This window comes from Cyprinodon variegatus, unplaced genomic scaffold, assembly GCF_000732505.1.
Source record: "Cyprinodon variegatus isolate N-32 unplaced genomic scaffold, C_variegatus-1.0 Scaffold109, whole genome shotgun sequence".
Taxonomy (NCBI): domain Eukaryota; kingdom Metazoa; phylum Chordata; class Actinopteri; order Cyprinodontiformes; family Cyprinodontidae; genus Cyprinodon; species Cyprinodon variegatus.
This window is the reverse complement of record NW_015150562.1, coordinates 1,258,465-1,279,064: the sequence shown is the minus strand read 5'-3', so window position 1 is coordinate 1,279,064 and position 20,600 is coordinate 1,258,465. Positions and strand designations below refer to the sequence as shown.

General features: G+C 36.2%; 2 protein-coding genes across 3 annotated transcripts; both read right to left on the bottom strand.

Annotated features, from left to right (window-relative positions):
* Positions 1–4,673, bottom strand: mylpf (myosin light chain, phosphorylatable, fast skeletal muscle). Its single transcript, XM_015374850.1, has 7 exons — positions 4,530–4,673; positions 3,853–3,951; positions 2,134–2,209; positions 1,942–2,046; positions 1,761–1,839; positions 1,619–1,667; positions 1–772 (listed from the first exon to the last, which is right to left on the bottom strand). Exons 1-7 carry the CDS (start codon positions 4,530–4,532, stop codon positions 671–673), a joined length of 513 nt encoding a protein of 170 aa, XP_015230336.1. The 5' UTR covers positions 4,533–4,673; the 3' UTR covers positions 1–670.
* A 6,650-nt stretch (positions 4,674–11,323) lies between these two features.
* Positions 11,324–18,815, bottom strand: LOC107084788 (sesquipedalian-1-like). 2 transcript variants are annotated; one of them, XM_015374795.1, is made up of 4 exons: positions 18,575–18,815; positions 14,690–14,778; positions 14,302–14,599; positions 11,324–12,872 (listed from the first exon to the last, which is right to left on the bottom strand). In XM_015374795.1, the coding sequence occupies exons 2-4, from the start codon at positions 14,768–14,770 to the stop codon at positions 12,469–12,471; spliced, it is 783 nt and encodes a 260-aa protein (XP_015230281.1). In that variant the 5' UTR covers positions 14,771–14,778; positions 18,575–18,815; the 3' UTR covers positions 11,324–12,468. The 2 variants fall into 2 exon arrangements, with proteins under 2 accessions (XP_015230281.1, XP_015230280.1); XM_015374794.1 differs by having other exon boundaries at positions 11,326–12,872; positions 14,302–14,602; positions 18,575–18,810.
* Between the last annotated feature and the right edge of the window lie 1,785 nt (positions 18,816–20,600).

Sequence of the window (20,600 nt, the reverse complement as noted above, 5' to 3'; positions counted from 1 at the left end):
TAAAAAAGCAAAGTGGTTTTATTCACATTTTTGTCCCTTTATTCATTACAGAGGAAAGGCATTGAAGGTTAGTTACTGGATCTCAGACCGCTTATGGAAAACAAGATGATTCAACGAAAGCAGGAAGGAGTGGAGGGAAGGAAAACGAAGACGTTAATGTTTTCTTTCGTCCCGTTCTCCCCATTCCTTCAGCTGGTTATTTTCACTTTTCAAGAAAGAAAAACACTGGCATCGCTTTAAGGATGCAACCTTAAATACTCTCACTCCTCTCACTGCTTACAAGCAAAAGGACGTTCTCATACTTTAGAATAAAGTCCTTATGTTTGGCAAGCCCCTCTTAAATAACCTGTTCTCTTCTCAGATACTGAGGGAAAGGCTGAGGTGACGAGGCAGACAAGAGTGAAAAGGAAACAAAAGAGGTGGTTTGAGTAAATCTTGATGTTGGAAATGATGTTACAGGATAATTTTATTGGAAAAGAAATCATCCCTATTCCCCATAAGCAAACATAGACACCCCATGGGCATCAACCGTGCCAAGTCTTTGGTTTGAACATGAATGGTTGAGCTTGTGGGTTTACACAGAAGGTGAGCAGGAAGGAAGAAGATGAAAGAAAAGGGGGAAGGTAGAAAGCAGAGGGATAACTGTCTTTCACGTCTTCTTGAGTTCTCTTTACTCCTCCTTCTCCTCTCCGTGTGTGATGACGTAGCAGATGTTCTTGTAGTCTACGTTGCCGGCCACATCTGGGGGGAAGGCGGCCCACATTCTCTTGATCTGCAAAGGAAAGCCAGTGCTTCAAATTCACCATATCAGACAGTAAATACAGATCCACAGCATTTATTATGAAAATAGAGAATTTTGAATTCCCATTAACAAGTCTCAAAGAAACAAACAGACTTTTTGAAACCCTTTTCAAGCTTCTAGTACCTTTTCTAGAGAAAACTATTATAGTTCAGTTTAACTGTTTGCTGGATGTTCAGCAAATTATGTAATATTAGACAGGGCTCATACTTTAACATGTCCGCTTGTTGGAAAACTGTCACTCAAAAAGATTTGGTTGTTTACATTACATGTCCTCCTGGGTGAACAAAGGCCTGCTAAACATGTTTTATGGTCAGATGAGTGAATAGTTGAGCTTTTTTCTCATGCTCAAAGGAGGCTTTTTTAGAGAAGTTGAGGTGCTGACCACTGTTACAATGTGTCAAGCACAGATGTGGCAGTATTTGGCTGGGGACTTGTTTCACAGCAGTGTTACTGGTGCACTGCAAAAAAGGAGTGAGGTAATGAAGATTTATATCCTTCTTTAATATGACTGTTTTCTACAAAAATATAACCATAATTATATCAAAAGCGTATTAATGGCTGCAAAGAGCCTCAGGCCAAGTTCAAATTCTCAGAGGGAGGTTAAACCAATTACCACGTATTTATATCTATATTTTAGACCCAATTCTTGTTTTTATAATAAACTAAAATGCTTTTATATAACTATCTCACCATAAAGCATTCTCATTAAAAGCACCAAATGAATATGTCATCAGTGGCAATGATGAGCGCTCATGATAACCTCATGTCTGGCATGTTTTATCAACCGACATGACTGAGTACAAGCAGTGAGCTTACGTCATCTGCGGAGAACCTGTCGCACTGAGTGGTCAGGAGCTCCTCAAGGCTGCAAGAGACAAAACAAAGTAATGAAAGATTTAAAAATTTTTCTTTTTGTGTAGAAATGCATAGTGGGTAAAAAAAAAAGAGGGGTTCTCACAATTCCTTCTTGATGCTTCCGGTACCCTCAGGGTCCAGGACTTTGAAGGCAGAGAGAATAACATCCTCGGGATCAGCGCCTGATAAGAAAAAAGGGTTTAACTTGTTCTGGAAAGTCTGAAGCAGCGCGCCAAATGTTTTGCCCGTTTTTGTCCCACCAAAAAAAAAAAACGGGTACCCACCCTTCAGCTTCTCTCCAAACATGGTAAGGAAGACGGTGAAGTTGATTGGGCCGCTGGCCTCCTTGATCATGGCCTCCAGCTCCTCATTCTTCACGTTCAGTTGACCTTTATAGAGGAAATAAGCCAATTAGCACAAGAGGCCGTAGTAAAAAAGCCACACTGGTATCTGTCTGTGTTTAAATAACAGCTCACCCATTGAGGCCAGCACGTCTCTGAGGTCGTCTTTGCTGATGATGCCGTCTCTGTTCTGGTCAATGATTGTGAAGGCCTGCAAAGCCAAGAATGAGTTTACTACTTGGACACAAAAAGAGCTCTTGATTCAAAATGATTTGCATGCCAAAGTTTCAATGCATTTTAAGTGTATTGTGTATAATATACGTAACCAGAGAGCAAAGACTGGGCAATTGCTGGGTTGAAGAAATATTTTTTTTTTGTACTACATTCTTTTTACATTGATGATAAGATCTACTGTGACTAAATTACTTTAGAATAAGCTAATTAGAAAACAGAGTCAAGAATTTGGCCCGATTTCAAAACTACAAACATATGGTCCTCCAGCTATACAAGGGTTTAACCACCAAGAGAGCTGCAAGACAAATGACAGGGCAAAGAGGGTCAACGATCTGTCCCTTATGGAAAAGAAGCCAAAGTAACAAGTCATATGGAGAAAAAGAAGGAGCACTGTTCACTCAAATTTGGTTAATTATAGATACCCCACATTCAATCTGACAATTTAAGCAACATTTTCTTACATCTAGATGTGAGGTGCTTACATATCCCAAAATGCCTTGCAGTTGTTATTTAAGCAAAATGTTTTTTTTCTTTCATTTGTTGAATAGAAAAAATATCTTCCTTTCACTTTACAGTCATGTTCCGCTTTTTGTTTTTCTATAAAAAACAAGCAAATGAATTAGCAGGTTTGAATAGGTTTGAAGCGCTTTGCTTCCTAAGTCAATTGTGTTTAAAGTTGCAGTGGGGAAGTAACTTTCACAGAGGCTCCACCCAAAATGTCAGACTTGGCCTTGATGATTCGAGAGAGGACTGAACCCCGAGTCTTTTCTTACAAGTTAATTTGGGAAAGTATCATGGGGGAACAGCTGCCCAATCCCTCCACGGTGTGCCAGTGTAACTTAAGAAACCTCTCAGGCCTGAACTTAGCAACCAACCTTCTTCTTCACCCTCTGGGCTCGCTTTTCTATTTCTTACCCTTCCTCTTTTACACACAGAGACGCTCAACCAGGCTGTTTATGTGCTGATAGCTGCACATGCTTGCCTCTGGTGGGTACCTTTCCATCTCTGGAACGTGCTAAGATCATCGCAATCATCACACCATATTTCCATTTAGTGCCACTCAAGAAGCCTGGATCGTTTGTCACAGAAGGTATGATTTCCATTTTGGACTTGAGCGGCATCTTCATCCGATCTGCCAACAGCAGTTCTTATTTCCAATCTCTATTACTCATTTTCCTAAATACACTGAGTCAATTTAGTGTAACTTGATGCTAAATCTTTCTAAAAATATTGCAAACCAGACACCTCAATTAGTGCTGTTTGTTTCTGTACTTGAACGTGGGGGTACAGTCATTCTGTTTGTCTTGGCCAGCTGTAACAGAAAGCTATGAGATGTTTGAATACCAGCCGAGCAGGAGGTCAAAGGTTGGGCAAAATATGGAGAGCTTGAAATGCTGCGACAATTTCAGTGCTTCATTTAATGACATTCACCTGCTTATTAATCTGTCAGGGGAGCAGAGGAGGCATGCAAGTCAGCAACTGTTGTGAAAACGGATCAGATAGCAGCTAAATCTGATGGCAAATTAATTCAAACGCATTTGATTTAAATCATACAACACATTTTTTCTTTTTTTTATTGTGTGTGTGATTCAAATACATTTTTCTTGGTTAAAACATTACCTCTTTGTACTCCTGAATCTGGCTCTGCTCAAACATGGAGAACACATTAGAGGAGCCGCCATCTCCTGCTGCTGCCCTCCTCTTGGCCTTCTTTGGTGCCTGGATGGAAAACACAGAAAGCATTTAAAATACTAATAAGAAGTTACCACCACTCATTCATTTGATTCTTTACCAAAACAATCCAGCAAAAAAATTATTTTCCTCTTACTTAAAGTGTTTAAAAAATTCAAAACAATTCCATGGTTTCTTTTTTTAACTTAACGCTTCGACAAACGGTAAAGCACCCAAAGCTTTAATTAGAAACTGCCTTTAAAGATCTAAATTACTCTTCACATTAAAATTCCTTGGAGAGAATTGCATGTTTGAACCACAAATATTAAGATGGATTATTGTCTATTAGCATCTTCATATTAGTTTATGTTTTCATATCAATAGTTATGGCATGCAATATACAAGTAGATAAAGTATACTATTGTGGACAAAGAGATTCAGCAGATAAGAGCGTCAGCAAACATTAATTATCCTTAAATAAAATAAAAATAAAAATTAATTTAAATAATTAAATTTAAAATCAATATAAAATTGAGAAAAATCAAAGTAAATCCAAAGTTGTTGTTGAATTCCTATCCAGATATGTCCTTCAGCAGAGCACAGGATGCAGGAACCCCGGTACTCACCATCTTGAGATGCTGAGGGTGGAGGTTTGGATGATCAAGTAAGAACAGAAATTGTGAAGCCGCGTTGCACCTATATTCCCGGGGGCTTATATACCCCTCCTTAGGCGTGTCTATCTTTAGCCTCAGCTTCAATTTTGGATGGCGATATAAGAGAGAGAGAGAAGGGTGGGAGAGAGAAAGGTCGGTGGTAAAGGGATGGGAAAAGCTAAGGAGACAGAATGGCGGAACAGCTATCACCTTACAGCAGATCAAAAATAGACCCAAGAGTCTTGGAATTAAGTAAACCCGATAGCTGCGGGACTATGCACTCCCACGTGGACTAATAAGGATATTCAGAACATAGATGCTTAGTTGGATCATTGGACACTGCCCCCCCTCCTCCAACTGCTTAAAGAAAGATACAGTGGCCACTCTCTGGCTTTATTTTTGGTTTGTGATCCACGTTGAGATTTTATATTTTATGCACTTAGGGACTGATGCAGCTTTTGGCCTGCATGTGCAGAGCTTGACTGTCTTTATGAAGCGGAGATTTTCCCACACAAGAAATGACAACATGGTCTTCTGCAGGAGCAAAATGCATTGCAGTATTAAGATTTTCCGTATGAAAATAAATTAAAACAACAAAAAGAAAAATAATGATTAAAAAAATTATTTAAAGCTCATTAAGAACATAGATTTTTTTAAATTAACATGTATTTCTGATTTGATATCAAAGTGTTTACATATTTCTATGAAACTTCCCTTTCCTTATTTAAAAACTATCTAGTAAATATAAGCTCTGCATTAAGATAACAGTTCAGCAGTTAGATTAAAAATTTTTCACCTTTTTAAGCGAGAACTGGATAATTCAAAACTGTTGCTATATTCAGCTTCAACATTACCCTTACTGCCATAATGTAAGTTTGATCATTTTTGATTACAAATAAATCAAAATAAAAAGAGTGTGTTAGGGTAATAAAGATTTAAGTATAAAACCTTATAAAAGTCTTGTAGAATGCTTTCAAGTGGGAAACTTTAGGCAGAATGTTAAAAGAAATAAATTCAAGACATGCACTAATTATGATGAAGAACTTTATTTTCTTTAATCTTTTGCGTCCGACAAAAATTAATGCAAACATTTCTTATTTTCAACAGAAAGTCCTCAGGTTTAAATGAACCAAAACATGCCTGATAAGTGTCACCGCTGTAAAATATGGTCTCGTTCTTCTCTGCAAAGGTGTGTTTGGATATGAAGACTTCCCCACCTGTTGCCCCCTCCTCTTTGCTCCGTCTAGCCTTCATATCCCCCCACCCCCTACTTAAACAGGGGATTACTTAGCAGTGCAGGGGCTGCAGACCCTCCCTCTGTGCGGAATATAAAAGGGACAGCTGAGGGTAACCAGAATAGCAAAATAAACTTGATTGTCTGCCAGCAATTTTACCCGATAGTAAAATGTCTCCCTTCATATGTTTTTTGAAGGTTTTTGCATCCACAATGACCTCAGAGATAATCAGTTTTTAATTTCCTTTCCTACTTGTTTAAAACTGCTTCATATTATGTTTTATTCCTTTTGCGGTTTCTTGAATATGTGTTATTCCACTGATATCTTTCTAAACAACATGATGGGCCATGTCTCTGTTCTTCACTGGTTTTAGCTCCTGCTGTAATTTAGATTAACCAGTGTGGTGTTAGAAATCCTGTCAGTCACCCAGCCTTTTCTGCTGATATGAAGATGTCACATAAAGTTGGATCACCGTGGCAAGCAGGAAAATGAGCTGTCAATAAGATATATTTATATAGCCATTATATAGTAGGATTTTGTTTTTCACAAAACAAGTCTAAAGGAATTAGGGAGAAGTCATTTAAAGCAGTATTCTAGGAGAATTTGATTAAAATCAGTTGTCTGACTATAATACATCTTTATGAAAACTAAGAAACAGTGAAGCTTTAGTTGATGGCTTCATAGTTCTACAAGCGGATGATTAAAAAAAAACAGGGATCTACCACCCAATGCAAGACTATGAATAGAGGATGTGTTGAACAAAGGGGGTTAAAGAAGAAAGTCAAACACTGGGAAGATTACAGAGAAGGATCATCCTGCAGTGAGAGGATGGAGGGACATAGGAGGATGCTTGTTTTAGCAATTGTTGTGCACAAAATTATAAGATGATAACTTTTTACTTATTACATGTTTTTAAAATACCTTCAAAAAATACTGACTGGACCTTTTTGATCCTGTGTTTATATAAGTGACATTTCTATTCAAGAAAAGCTTTAGAAAAGAGCATTTTAGGGAAAAATTTAACTTTATGTCTAACTTTTGTTGACCTAATCATCTATATCAGGGGTCACCTACCTTTTTAAGGCTGAGGGCTACTTCATGGGTACTTAGTCATAGGAAGGGCTACCAGTACTGTTCTGTTAACTTGATGGGTCAGTGATTGCCTAAACTTCACAGATAATTAACAAATTTTTAATGTTTTATTTTATTTCTAACCTTCTTTTAGATATTGTAATTTTAAAATCTCTATTAATGGTTAAATGCTCTATCTGATTAATATGATAAAATGCTCGATAAAGCATAAAAAACAGAGAGCAACAGAATAAAATACATTATCAAACTTAACCCACTGGTGAGTTCTTCTTTTTTCAGTGTAGTCTAGGTCAGTCTAGATCACTGATCTAGACTGACCACAGCATAAGTGCTAGGAAAGAGGGAAAGTGGGAGAATGCATGCTTCTTATTTTACAGATCCTTAGTGCAATTTATGCTGAACAGAAAGATTATCATATCAATATTTGCATACTGTACAGGAAGAACAGGATTATTGCAAACAGAAAGACCCTGGGAATGGATTTAAACCTACAACCTAATTGGTTTAAGGTGAAAATGCTAAAAACATTGCTGCTTAAATTTTTCATCTGATTATCATCTATTGTATTTTTTGATTATTATTCTTTTTTCTTTCTCTCTCTTTCACAGTTGGCAAAAAAAGAAATGTTCCTCTTATTGCATTTTTCAGTTTACATGTTAGAAATGTTAGAAACTAGGTTATGTTTATTTAATGCTTCTGGTGTATTTTTTTTGGGTATTCTTTACATGCAATGTAAAAATAACATCTTTAAAAACAGAGGAGAGGGAAAAAAACAAAACCCCAGACTTCTCATAGACGTATAAACTGGACGCTTCATTATTTCAAAATGTTTACATCCGACATTAATGAGTGTTTCCATACAGATGTGTGCTTACTACAGAGGCTGCTGCTGTAAGCTGACACCTCCCTCCAGTCCTCTAAAACCATCAATCATTTTCTAGACGATTGGTATGTCTCTCTTTAGGGCCTGGAATGTAAAGAAGCTCCCAGGTTGACCTATGGGGAAGACTGACGGAGAGAAGAGAGGGGACATCCGGATTTATTACACCATGTTCAGCTTTTACTTAGATGACTCAGCAGTATCAGTGACTCACAAAACTATACACATTTTACACACTATAGTCAAGTTTTTTTTATTAATCAATCCAAAACATATTTCTATAAATATACAGTGACATTTATCCTTTGCAATTTGAGTGAAGGCTTTAAAGGGACCCAGTTATTGACACTTCCCTTGGTTTGATTTCCATCTCTGCATTTGGTTTCTGTCATGATCTTTGGATATAAGATTTTCCTTTTCAATTATCATTACTTCTCTTAGTTATTCTGTCCTATAAGGTATTACCAAAAAATGATTAATTTCTCTCTGCTAATTATATCGAAAGATGTTGTTTCCCTCTGATTATCACAACAGCTTCCATATTCATTCTTCAGACTTCCATATTTAAAGTGTAACTCACCCCCAAATCCAAAATTTTAAACAGTGTAAACTGGATCTTTAAAGGTGCTCCTTTAGTGTTACTGTGCATCCTTTTACACAATCTTGTGACATTTTTATTTCAGCAATATTTGTCTAGAAATTACCTCATCGCTGTCAAAGGGGTTAAACTGTGGCTATTTCAATTTAATTCCCTTATTGGTTCAAACCACTAATTCGTCACCATGGGTGGTTTGGATAAAAAGGCTGCCTGCTCAGACATAGGCCTACGTAGAATATTTATGTCCTCTGCTGCCTCAGCAGTGCCATCTTGAGGCATCGCTGAGTCATTGCCTTGAACCAGGTAGCTCAAAATGATAAGGCTTTGGCACTCTGGGCTCCCAAAAAAACTTCCCCAACCTCCAGTAATGAGGGAGAAGAAATTTACTCCATTTTAAAAGATCTATCGATGGCATAACCACTGTACCAGCATCCTTCTGCTCACTTATGCTTCATGGCTAATTGTCCTGACCACCCATCCCTCCACTTCGCTCAAGTCCCCCACCCAGTGCTACCTCTCCAGATCTCTTGACACTGACCAATTACATCGCATTTTTCAAAACTTGTCTCTGGGTGGAGTTATGCTATTAGACCGGGATGAATTTCACTTTAAGTTCACTGTTGGCTATTGTTCCCTTTAGACTTTCCGTTATTCTCCTAGTTTTATTGCTGCCGACTCTACTTGTGCTTTATGAGCTGTTCTCCTCTTCATTATGCTCATCCCACGATCCTGTTTTATTATGATCTTGCAACCTGAGCCACATGAAAGTTAGTGAATGTTCTCCATGTAGATGAATGGCTTTTACGCTTGGTATGTCATGATTTTAATCAAGAGCTCGGACCCACATGCAGAAAACTAATACAGAGAGACCAGGGGAAAGTTTAACAGGTTTATTGTGAAGATTGTGATGAATCCAATGTAGCTCTGAACACTGCTCAACCGGAACTGGAAAGTGAGGGGAAGATACTGCGGTTAGTTCAGGCTCAGTGGGAAATTTGATTCTTGAACTTGAAGAGGAGAAATAGATTGTAGACTCACGTTTCCAGAAAATGGTTGACTCTTTGACTCCAGTCGGTGTGGGGTGTTCAAGTGTTTGTCTCATTCGATGGAGGGTGGACAGGGTTTACCCAGAATGCGGTTGTTTGTATGGAGGAGCTGACTGCCACTTAGATTTCCTGCGGTACTTCAACGGGTTGTTGTGGAGATGAATCCCCTGCTCAGAGAGAAGCCCCAGACATTCCTTGGGGAAATGGGTTGATCAGAATCACACCCTTGAATCCTTAGCTCAGCTTGATTCTCAGAAGATCCTTCCAGGGGAGAGAAGGTCCAAAACATCCAGTTGCAGGATGACTTCCTGCCGAGAGGCAAAGACAAAACAACAAGGTTAAAACTCATGGAGACAAAAACTCAGTTTGACTCAGCAAAACTCAGCTTGGCTAGAGTACCCAAAACTGGCAAACACTCTGGCATCAAGGTAGTGGCAGTCAGCAGCTTAAGAGCACTCCGTTAACGAGGTAACCCTTGTGAGGAGGTGAACCAGGACCAGGCGCCGCCTGGTGGAGGAAGGAAGACAAACACACAAAACACAAACCACACAGACAGGAGTCCTAACATGGTAAAGCTCAAAAAATTACTCTAAGATTAACTGGGCATGCTATGTCAACCTTAGGTGTGAATGTGTGAATGAATGGTTGTTAGACCTGTTTCTCTGTTACCCTAAGATACAGTGAAAACCGGCCACAGTGTACCCGCCTCACCTGATGACCACTGGAGGTTACCATAGACAGACAAAAAGATTTTTAGAACAAAAAATAAAATGTATCTACTAAAAGAAAAATGCAAGTAGTATTTATCTAATTGAAGAAATGGGCATTTCCTGTAGATAAATACCTCAATTGTAAAACCATTAAATTTGACAGAGATAGACTTTTGCCAGAAGCTCAGTCTTTGTCTCACTTCATCGAAGAATAAAGGTTTAGTTAAAGTCCAAGCAGAGTGATGCAAACTTTCCACATCTGATCTTAGCACGATAATTTCTAAGAAAGAAAACTTTATGGCTTCAAGATGTTTGTTGCAATTCTTTTAAAGTAAGCTTAGAAGGTTTTTTCTTATGTCTCTCACCATCCTGTGGCTGTCCATGGTGGCAGGACAAATATGGGCCTATGTCCAGACCTATGATATGTGTCTAAAAAAAGGTAGTCTGTGTTATATTTGACCCTAGAAACGGGAAGTCACTGATAAATGATCATGAGCTCATCGAAACTCTGCTTAACATAAAGAAGGGTTGGATTTCATAAAAGTTTTCATTTTTTTATTTGCATTCATTCAAAAAAAGGGCTATTAAACATACCTATCTTCTTGGCAAATGGGACTTTCTTGAAAGCCTTTTTGTTTTCAGTTTGTTTAAAGTGAATAAACTATCAAATCAAGGGTGTAATTATTCTGCACCAGAGTAAAACTACTAAAACAAAACATTGATTTATTTTAACACATTTTAGTCATCTTTGCTGGGATCCATCTTGATCATTACTTTGCTTACATCTTCTTTACAGAAGAATACTGGGATCCTGCTTAAACATAGTGACTGAATTACAGTGTGGTTTTACTCCTGGAAAACAGGAAGCCATGGTGTAAAAATGAAAATAAATAAATAAAATAAAAAATAGAAATAGATCAATTTCGAAACTAAGTTAACTGTTTAGTTGGATAAATTTCATAGGAATGATTAGTGCCACTTATTGAATTAACACCGTTGAATCAGGGTTGTATTTCAGATTATTCATTATTCATTAACTTAGAATACTGTTACTTGAAAACACAAATTTTAACTGAATGGTTAAAAAAACCTAGGTGAGGTTTAAAACTTTTTCGCAGCGCTGTAACAGGCCTTTAATATATACACTAGCAGCTTAGTTAGTTCTCATTTTTAATTAGTCTGGGTTAACCACGTCTGTGTTTAACTTCCGTAGCAACACTGTTTCATTTAAATAAAGTTTGTGTTTGCTGCATCTTACTCTTCACAGACATGAAATACGTTTTCTTTTTCATTTTCACTCTAGAATCAAAAGGTTATGGTGTAATTGTGTGGATAAAGAAAGAAATACTCTAAACAGAAGCTGCATTTAGTGGTTCTATATTTCCCTTATCTTGTCCCTGCAGCTCCATCTACTGGTCTCCACCTTAGATGGAACGTCAGCGAGTTTTTCTAAACTAAGTCCAAAATGCCACCTTTAACTGCATTTCCCCAAATGATTTCCTCACAGCTTTAGGTAAGGGCTCAGTTAATCTCTATACAGCTCAAACACTTTCAATTAAAAACATATTGTTTGCTTTTTGAAAAACAGATAAGAAATAAATACTTGTTGCTAATAATGTCTCCATCTTCTTTTTGTTTTTAAATAATTTTTTTGCCTCAAACTTTGGACCTTTGACATGCAAGCATCAGTTATTTATGGACAAAAGCAATAGCAACTTCATGGAATAATCTATCTTGGTCCTGAATGACGATATGTGAATGGGGTGGTATTACTATCGTAAAGTGGTGCCATTAGGCAACAGCAGTGGAAAAAAAATTGCGTTACCACAACAGAAATAATTTACTCCAGTCAGTTGCTGGGGCACCTGACAGTCAAAACAGTAACTTATGATCATGATTTTAGTTTTTATTTTCCCAAACAACTTATTATGCAATTGGCTTTCAACTCAATTGGTAATAAAATTATGGATCAATCCCAAAATTTGCAGAAGTATTTTTGAACATCCAAACATACTTAACACTGCTTGGTAAATACTGCAAAGAAAGAACAGAGAAGACACATTTAACCTGCCTTTAAAGAGGTGCAAATGCACCAAACACACTTTCTGCTTCCTATATCTAACAAACACAGCTATGCAAACACATCACATCACATCAGCCCTTTCATACATCTAGTAAATGTTTTAAACTGTTTAACACTGAACATAAAATGGGTATCAGAGCATAAACCAATGAAAGTCTGCACAGTAAAACTCAATGCTTCAGTTAAGGTTTAGTTCCTGTTTGACACTCGTGAATAACTTATATCAGTTCCCTTTATAAAGGTTTCAGTCCTTTTTTCATTTTTTTTTTTAGCCCAGATCGATAAGATCTTTTTCACTGTGGTTCTCCTCTGTTTGTCGACTCCTCAGCCACTCTTCTCTTGCATTTTGAACCTCCTTGCCATAATAGGCATGCAGTTTGCTAAACTCCACCAGTGGATCAGACCCCACCAAGGGCCATTCGCCATATAGCGGTGCAGGCCCGTTAAGTGGTGTCACATAAGCATTTCTCCTCGGCCACTTCTTCGGGGACTTTTTACCTGTCACTTTAGTTGGTAGTGAGCGTGGCGGTAAAGCAGCAGTGGCGCTAAAGCTTCTCCCCTCCCTGACCGCTGCTGAGGGGCCAAGGGTCGGTACCAGCAGGCTGTTTGTTGGTGGACAAAGGGATTTGAAAGAGGAGCTGGGGACATTAGATTCTTGTTGCTGTTTAGCCTCTGCAGAAAAAAGAAAACATAATTAAAAAGTGTTGCTCTAAGCTTTTTAGAGGGATATTTTAGCATGTAGTTAGGGATTTATTATTTTCCCATATCAGCACAATATTGAAAACAATGAGAATCTTTAACATAATCCCTGGACATTCCTGTGTAGTCCTGTAAAAAAAAAAAAGTACCCTTATAAATAACGAAATAAAGCTGAATATAGCTGACATTTTTCATGATGTCCTTTGTTGGGGGTGTTGTAATTACCATGCAAACCTTACTTTGCTCATGTCGCAAAAACCTACCAGTCCTGTTTAATATCAGGCAACAACTGCATCTCTATACTGCAAAAACAATTTAGAAAATAAGTAAGGCATTCTTAAATAAGGTGTATTTACCCTTGATTTAAGTAGTTAAATAAGATGATTGCCAATGGAATTAGTATTTTTACTCTTAAAATAAGATAATTAGATAACATTGCATTAAAATAAGACAATGCAATTCTTTTTTCTTATTTTAAATGTAAATTTGTCTTTGGCCATCTCACCTCCTCAAGACAAAATGCACTTATTTTAAGAAAATAAAAACGTATTTAGATTTCATTTTTTTTTTTTTTTTTGAGTGTGTGTTGTAAAATAGCACAAGTAAAATAGTAATCAGGCCTCAAATTAATCTAAAAAAAATAGTCAGCATGTTATTTATTTATTTTTTTTTTTACAAGGCAGCCATATTAAATAATAGTCAACACTGGCAGAAAACCTTGTTTTGGTCTTTCATAGTTGTGATTCTTATTCCTGAGGGATGATCCAGATAATATTACAAAATTAAACCTGAAATATTCCTACTTCTTAGATCAAATTAATAGCATGACTTATTTCCAGCTTTGGAAGATCAACTTAACATCTCCCGATGCTGTTGGAAATCCAATATGGCTGCATTAGACATAACAAGTTGTGATATCTGCATTACTAAGCTTTTCTTTTTGCACTTTGCCAGTTCGTGCAACATTAAATTGTTTGCATACATAAAACTATACATCTATAATTTATGAGTGAAAAGGAAAAATGGTATTTTGCAAATAAGCTTGCAAGGGCTGATATCTTGTAGCTTGATCTCACTGTTAAACTAAAAGCAAACAAAACAAAAAACAACAGTAAATCCTGTCATAGTTACAACTTGGACTCTGACTGCTAATAAAAAAAAAATCCTGATATTTTAAATGGGGAACCTGCATATTTGGATCATTGACTAGCAATGACTGAAGGAGGTAATTATGCTTAAAATATCAAACTGGAAAAGTCTAAAGACCAAAATAAATATATAGTTTTATTAAAACTATATATTTTTTATGAATAAAAAAAGAAACAGTGAAGAGAGGGATTGAAATAATACAGCAAAAATGACCCATAAAAAAATCAATAACCTACATAAAGTTCTGACGCACCTTCATACTGCCTCTCCAGGTCTCTCAGCAGACAGGACAGATAACAGTGGCTGGCCAGGAACAACGCTTTCATCCAGCGCCCCTGAGTCTGAGCATCTCCTGCAGCAAACCTGTAGGATTTAAATCCAGCTCCAAACTCCAGGGAGAAGGGAAAATACCCATCAGACTCCAACATCTGAACCGTGCACCCCTCCAACACGATGACTCCCATAAGGTGTCGATCAGCAGGACGCTCCTGGTAGAAGAGCAGGTTAGCTTTCAGGACAAACCACCGTCGATGATAGGTACCATTTCTCTCCTTCTGTGAAAAAAGAGAAAAATAAAGGAAAAATGTTTTTCATATGATTAAAAGCTGATCCGAGGTTTGAATTTGATTGTATTCCAGAACCTTTTTATAGAGATATCCCTCCTTATCCACCGGAGAGGTGCAGGATAGAAAATGGGTCAGAATCTTCTCATTGAGCTTCATCCTGGCTCCTAAAAGACAGAAAGTGTGCTTCCACTTGATGTATTTGTAGCAGACAACACTATTGCTTTTCAACCCAGAGATGGTTTGAATTATAAAAATAGATTTTTAATACAATAAGCTTACACATGTCTGGTAACAGTCAGAACTATTTAATGATTATCAAATAAATAAAAATGTTCCCAATTCTGAAAAGTAAAGATTCAGAAGTTGCAATTAGTCTCACATTGTTTGGGGACGGCTGCAACTCTGTTTTTAAGAATAGTTGCTTATTATTTTATTTATTTTTTAATATTTTTTTAGATAAAAATGTGTCATCTGATCAGTTTTGATCAGATACCAACTTTATTTTAGTCTAAATGAGTAGGCCTTATATGCAGATGTCAACGATTCACAGTGATATGATAAAATGGGCTTTTAGTAACTGGGAGAATTGAACAATGGATTTTTATTTTGTAAATTGTCAGTACAGGCATTAATTGTGCAAAATGTAACTGGGCCTCAAACCTCATTGTAGAAAACCACAACAGTCGACTATATTATATATAAAACTATAAAATAACAATGAAAATCCCATTATCTACATTGATACTGTATATGACAGCTATATAATAGCATCTAAAAATATTACTTCATTATTAAAATTTAATGTAAATATGTTAAAAAATATTAAATATTAAAATTTGTATTTATATGTGTGCTCAGACTATTTGCTGGATCCTAGTCAGCACATGAGCACACAGCTGTGGTTTATATGTGTATATGGATACTGACATATGCACATATAAACCTAGTGTCTCTGCCCTAAGCTGATGGATGGCATTATGTTGAGGTAAGATCTGATGAAAAAATGCTTACAATACTGTTTTGTGATTTATTTTATATTAATAGGGACATTTGTGAAATCTGTGGATACCTTGACCCATACATGCACTATATTTACAAATATATTGCTCACCCATTCAAATTATTTGAATCAGGTTTTCCAATCACTTTCATGGTCACAGGTGCATAAATCAAGCACCTAGACATGCGGAGCATAGTTAGAAATATTTGTGAAAGAATAGGCCACTTTTAGGAGCTCAATAAATTCCATTGTGGAACTGTGACAGGAAGCCACCTGTGAAACAAATCCAGCTGTTAAATGTCCTCCCTAGATATTCCACAGTCTGCTCTCAGCTGTATCATATGTAATTGGAAGTGTTTGGGAACAGCAGCAACTCAAGCCACGAAATGTCAAGTTAAATAAACTGAGGGTGACGGTCAGTCTATGCTGAAGCCATAATGCAAAGATGTAGCCAACTTCTGCAGAGTCAATCACTGCACACCTCTAACTTTCATTTGGCCTTCAGATTAGCTCAAGAAGAGGGAGCTTCGTGGAATAGGTTTCCATGTCCAAGCAGCCTCATCCAGGCCATACATCACCAAGTGCAATGCAAGGAGTTGGATGCAGTGGTGTAAAGCACGCCACCTCTGGACTGTCACAGCATTCTGCCAAATGTAAATATTTCTGGAGTGGGGGTTATGTGTGTTTTTTTTTTTTTGGGGAGCTGGGCTTGGCTCAGAATGCCTCTGTATACAGAAAGCTTTTGCGTCAGAGCACAAAGAAAGGTCCATAAAGGCATGGATGGCAGAGTCTGACGTGGATGAAGCGGACTGTCCTGGACTCAACCTGATAGGAAACCTTAGGGATGAATTAGAGCGAAAACTCAGAGTCAGGCCTTCTCGTCCAACATCAGTGTGTCACCTCACAAATGCACTTCTGGCAGAATGGTCAAATAATCCCAAAGAAACACTCCTAAACCTTGGGGAAAGATTTCCCAGAAGAGCTGAAGCTGTTCTAGCTGCAAAGGGTGGACTGATGTCATATTGAACCCCCATGGATTAACAATGGGATTAACAGCTCAAATGTGAGTCAAGGCAGATAAAAGAATACTTTTGGCAATATTGTGTCTTTAAAGATTGAAAGCTGATTAATTCTTAAAGGAAAAAAAAATATCTGGTAAAGCACATTGATAATTTCCCAACTTTGACAAGACGCATCCTTTTAAACTCTTAAAGTGAAATAAAGATTTTGCAACCATTCCCTGCTGAAACTGCCTCAAGTTGCCCCATACATTTAAAGTGTTCCATATTACGACACTGAATATTTTCAAACATAATTTATAAGAACTGTTTTTTTTTTTATTCCCCATATCAACATATTGTTAACAATGTTGTGCCTTGATGAAAAAAAACCCAACCCGTTAATCTAAGCTTTTATTGCTTTGCTTCATTTCTACAATAAATTAAAAAGTAACATATTTGCTCTTTTGTATTTTGTTCCGGTTTTTTTTGTAATTATGATCGTCATGTTTAATGTTTGATTTATTAAACATGTTTTGTTTCTATAGCCCTATCTATAAATTTCAAATCACTCCGATTTTCTTTCTTTTGCTCCAACAGAAATGTCAATTTCTTCTTTAAAATGTGTTCCTTATCAGTGGCAGATGTTTTTTTTATTTAATCTTTAGTTTATTTTAAACTTGTCTGCAATTTTAGTCATACTTTCCCACCCCCTGTTCACGACTATGTCATTAAAGGATAATTTGAAGGATTTAAAGAATAAATTAATAGTAAACATATACGTTCACACCAATATATATGCAGGTTTTGCTTAGTTTTAAGATTCTAACCAAATCCATTTCTTTTTACAAGCACTAAAGCACGTCTAACTTAATCTGACTAAATGCTATAATGATTCAACTGTTAAAACTGGGATGTAAAAAAAAAACAAAAAACATATGCTGCAAGTTGGTATATTTTTGTATATAAATATATATATATATATATATATATTTATTCAGAACATATGTCCAAATAAAATCTACATCCAATGTACAATGGGGTCTTTTTTTTCTTACCGTATTTTTGGACGCTCAAAAGAACAAAAAGGGACAACAAAAACAACCCCACCCACTCTCTCTATGTAGCAACACATGTACATGGTAGTAGTATTATATTAAGCATTAACCATATTTTTGAAAGGTCAGAATTAAGAAAAAAGGGCATAACAAAAATATTGGAATAATTGAAACACAGTTAAGATCAATACTCATCAGTCTTCAGGTCTAATCTGGTTAGAATGTCCAAGAAGGGACTCCATATCCGGTCAAATTTAGCCAATGTCCAACATACCAAATGGAGAATTTTTTCAGGAGTTTAGTATGACAATAGTTTGTTGATCCAATGTTTGTTGTTAAGAGGCTCCATACATTTCCAGTTTTGAAGTATACACTTTTTTGCAAGCAGGTATATTTGATAAAAATATATGTTTTGAACACAACAGAAAATAAAGGAATATCTAGATTAGCCCCTTTTTTTTCATCAAAGCACATGTTGCAATTCTCTGTGTGTCTTATTTAACTAAAATGGGTTAGAAAAATTATTGTCGATTTGGTAGAAAAATTATTTCCATTGTGAGTAATTTATTGACTAAGAAAAAAAACCTAGATATTTCAGCCAATCACCTGTCAGATCCAGTCAAGTTAAACTGTTTGATTTCAGTCAGGCACTGATTGATTTGTCCATCATTATTAAAAAGTCAATAAGCAGCAGCAGCTGTGCAACACTTTGTAACCACATTAAAACACTCCTACCTCTGTGTTCCTAATGGATACAAACAGAACATTCTAGGGAGAAATAACTGTCTTCACACTTTAGAAGTACAAGGATAAAAATATTAATCTAATTCTCATTTTCCTTAGTATGGCCACTTAGTCTGCTTAGACTATAGAGAGAAAAGGATCAACGATGAGTCAGACTTACCTCTGCCGGCGCTGAATCTCTCACGGGGTCAACTTCAGCTCTCTCAGACTCTATACCCTGAATTATATTGCTTTTTCTGCTGCATCCTGTCGCTAATAAAGTTCAAACCAGTTGTTTTAACCTGGATCCTTCAACCTAACCAGAGTACAGTTGAATATATAGTTTCAGGTTACTAACACTGGTTCTCTCATGGGGACAAGGGGACGGCGTTGAAATATAAATAACCCGACCCACTTCCTGGTAACAATACCCTGACACATTATATTCTCTGTTGAGTCTGCTATGAGCTGATGGGGTTGAACGCAGCTGAATGAAGTCACAGAAAAAAAGGACTTATGATTAGAAGTGTTACCTGGAAGTGAGATACTGAAATGGAGATCTGGTATCTGATGTGCCCCTCTCTGCTCTCTCTCACTTCCTCATCTAAGTTTATTTATGCTACATGTAGGAGGTTGATTCTTCAGGGAAGATAACAGAGCTCTTTTCAGATGTGTTAATATTTATATATGCTGTAAGCAAGATGTCAGACATTTATTGACCTCAAGAAAATATGGCTAACATCCCTCAGCCTGCTGAATCTAATTTTGATGGTCACTCATCCTTTATATAGTTCAGGATCTCAAGGGATTTTGTTAAGACATCAGGACTTGCACAGAAGAATTGGCCATATTTCGACACAATGTATCATTATCTCACTTTTATCACGTAAATGAAAGAAGAAGAAGCCAAAGATTAGCCCCATGTATCAGGGATCCATTATACTGTTGTCAAATTGGCCTTAAAAACGATATTGGCCTATTTCTAACGCACTGCATCAGATTAAACTAAACCTTCCCAAGTTTTTTTTTTTTTTTATTATTTAAAACTCTTTACACCCTTATAGCAGGAATAAAAACTCAAAACATCTAATTGAATTTTGCTCTGTAGCAAATGTAATTTTGTTTTCATAAATTCAGCAGTCAAAATGGTTCAAACCAGCTAATAATCATTGGTAATGTTAAGCATCATAAAATACATTTTATTTAAAAAACTAAGTAAGTATGAAGGTGATGACACATAAATGAGCAAACTTGAACAAGCTCTTGATAGAAACCCTCAATAAAACAGAATAGGTTTTTAAATATTCAGAATGTTGGTGGACATATATATTTATATTCCAAGTATGACAAGTCTAAACACAGAGGCTGTTACATGCTTCTGAATCAAGGTGATTACAGTGTATGAAACAAACTAAATAATTTAGAAAAATTGAAGTAAACAACGAATTTACCACTTTCTTAGCAGCTACATTTGAAACAAAAATAAAACAAAAATTACACAGATTACTTTTTTTAAAGAGTTTGTATGCAACCTAATCAAACCCAGTATCTAATCAGTCTAGCATTTGTTTCTTTTCAGATGTCCTGATCAGATGGCAACATAGATAGGTAAATAAAATAATAAACTCAAGCATAAATAATCAATTTCAATATACAGTATAATAATCAAGTCCAATATTTTTCTCAAATGTTAGTATTTAAATATTGATTTTGAAGATTATTTTAATCCTGTGTTTAAATTCTTTTGAACAGGATAAATTACCTTTTATCCGAGTGAGCCTTGGAGTGTATGGAAGCAAATCGTTACCATATTTCAAATGAAAAGGCATTTTCATAAATGCTTTTTTATTTTAAGAATGTGGCTGCATTGTTTGACTCATAAATAAAAGACTGTGCTTTTTCATTTTTAAATTTTACATTTCAAATTGAATTTTGGTATGTATTTGCTGGGCTACATTTTGAAAAATAAATCTGAAATGTCTTTTTAATTTTAATTAAGTAAAAAGATGAGCAGTCTTGAAGAAGAAAATGAAAATGCAAACAGGATTATTGATTACTAATTTAATTTATTAGTCAAACAATGCAGCCACATTCTTAAAATAAAAAAGCATTTCTGGAAATGCTTTTTTATTTTAAAATTTTACATTTCAAACTGAATTTTGTATGTCTTTGCTGAGATACATTTTGAAAAATAAATCTCAGCTGTC